This window comes from Apis dorsata, unplaced genomic scaffold (genome assembly GCF_000469605.1).
Source record: "Apis dorsata unplaced genomic scaffold, Apis dorsata 1.3 scaffold_235, whole genome shotgun sequence".
Lineage (NCBI taxonomy): Eukaryota > Metazoa > Arthropoda > Insecta > Hymenoptera > Apidae > Apis > Apis dorsata.
The window spans coordinates 1,159,201-1,160,385 of NW_006263516.1; the positions used below are offsets into that span (position 1 = coordinate 1,159,201).

The following is a 1,185-nucleotide window of genomic DNA, read 5'->3' on the forward strand; positions in this document are numbered from 1 at the left end:
GATTCATTGTTTCGAAAATGTTACTTCTATTATCTTTTTAGTAGCTTTAAGTGAATATGATCAAATTTTGTTTGAGTCAGAAAATGAGGTAAATATTACTATTAAAAAATTTTTTTTTCTATAGATAATGAAATTATTAATATAATATAAATTATTATTATTATTATTTTTCAGAATCGAATGGAAGAAAGTAAGGCATTGTTCAAAACAATTATTACATATCCTTGGTTCCAACAGTCCTCTGTTATTCTTTTCCTAAATAAGAAAGATTTGCTCGAAGAGAAGATTATGTATTCTCACCTTGTTGACTATTTCCCGGAATATAATGGTAGGTATATAACATTAATGTTTTTTTTTGAAAATCATTAATAATTTAGATTCATGAATAAACTGTGGATATTTATGGAAAATATCCAAAAATCTAGAGAATGCTTATAATATAAAAAATTATAAAATATTTAAAATAATATAAGTTAAAAATAGAAAATATCTAAAATATTTTTCTTATATTTTATAAATATATTTAATATTTAATAAAACAGATATTTATTTATTTTTATTTAATGAAACAAATATTTATTTTAATATTGTAATTGTATTCACAATTCACAAAAATTTAAATTTGCATAAACATCCGCGATCTATTTATGAAATACTATGTATCATTCGTAAATAAAAATTTATTAGTTGATTCAGAAAATTTTTAATAGAAAATGTTATACAAATATATTTCAAAACTTAACAATTAATGAAAATTGCTAGTTTTCACGTATTTTTTTACATTATGCAAATAAATATTATCTTGCACAATAATCATCAAAAAAGTTGCATAACTAATTACAGTTAATATATTTGCATTTTATACAAATAAAATTTATAAATTTACATATACAAATTAAATTAACAAAAATTAAAATAGTTATTATATTATATTATATTATATTATATTATATTATATTATATTAATTATTATTATTATTACATATATCTTTATTATTATATTATTATTATATTATTAGTAGTATTATATTATTACAAATATCTTTAATTATTATTATGATCATAAATTTTACGTCATATTCTATTAATAATTCAAAAGATGTAATTATTTTTTGATACAAATTAAAAAAATTAGATAATTATAAATTAAATAATATTAAAAGTATTAGTAATATTTATTAATAC

The 1,185-nt window shown here is 16.3% G+C and overlaps 1 protein-coding gene across 11 annotated transcripts in view; it reads left to right on the forward strand.

Annotated features, from left to right (window-relative positions):
* The window catches only part of LOC102673204 (guanine nucleotide-binding protein G(q) subunit alpha), a 52,348-nt gene that overhangs the window by 45,761 nt on the left and 5,402 nt on the right, over positions 1–1,185 (forward strand). For all 11 annotated transcript variants that reach the window (XR_421790.2, XM_006615790.2, XM_006615802.2 and 8 more), the window contains 2 exons: positions 1–88; positions 175–328. The exon at positions 1–88 is cut by the window's left edge and continues 1 nt beyond it. Coding sequence is in view for 10 of the 11 variants with exons in the window: in XM_006615790.2 (XP_006615853.1) it covers positions 1–88; positions 175–328 (242 nt within the window). In the remaining variant the exon portion in view is untranslated. The remainder of the gene's footprint in view (positions 89–174; positions 329–1,185) is intronic.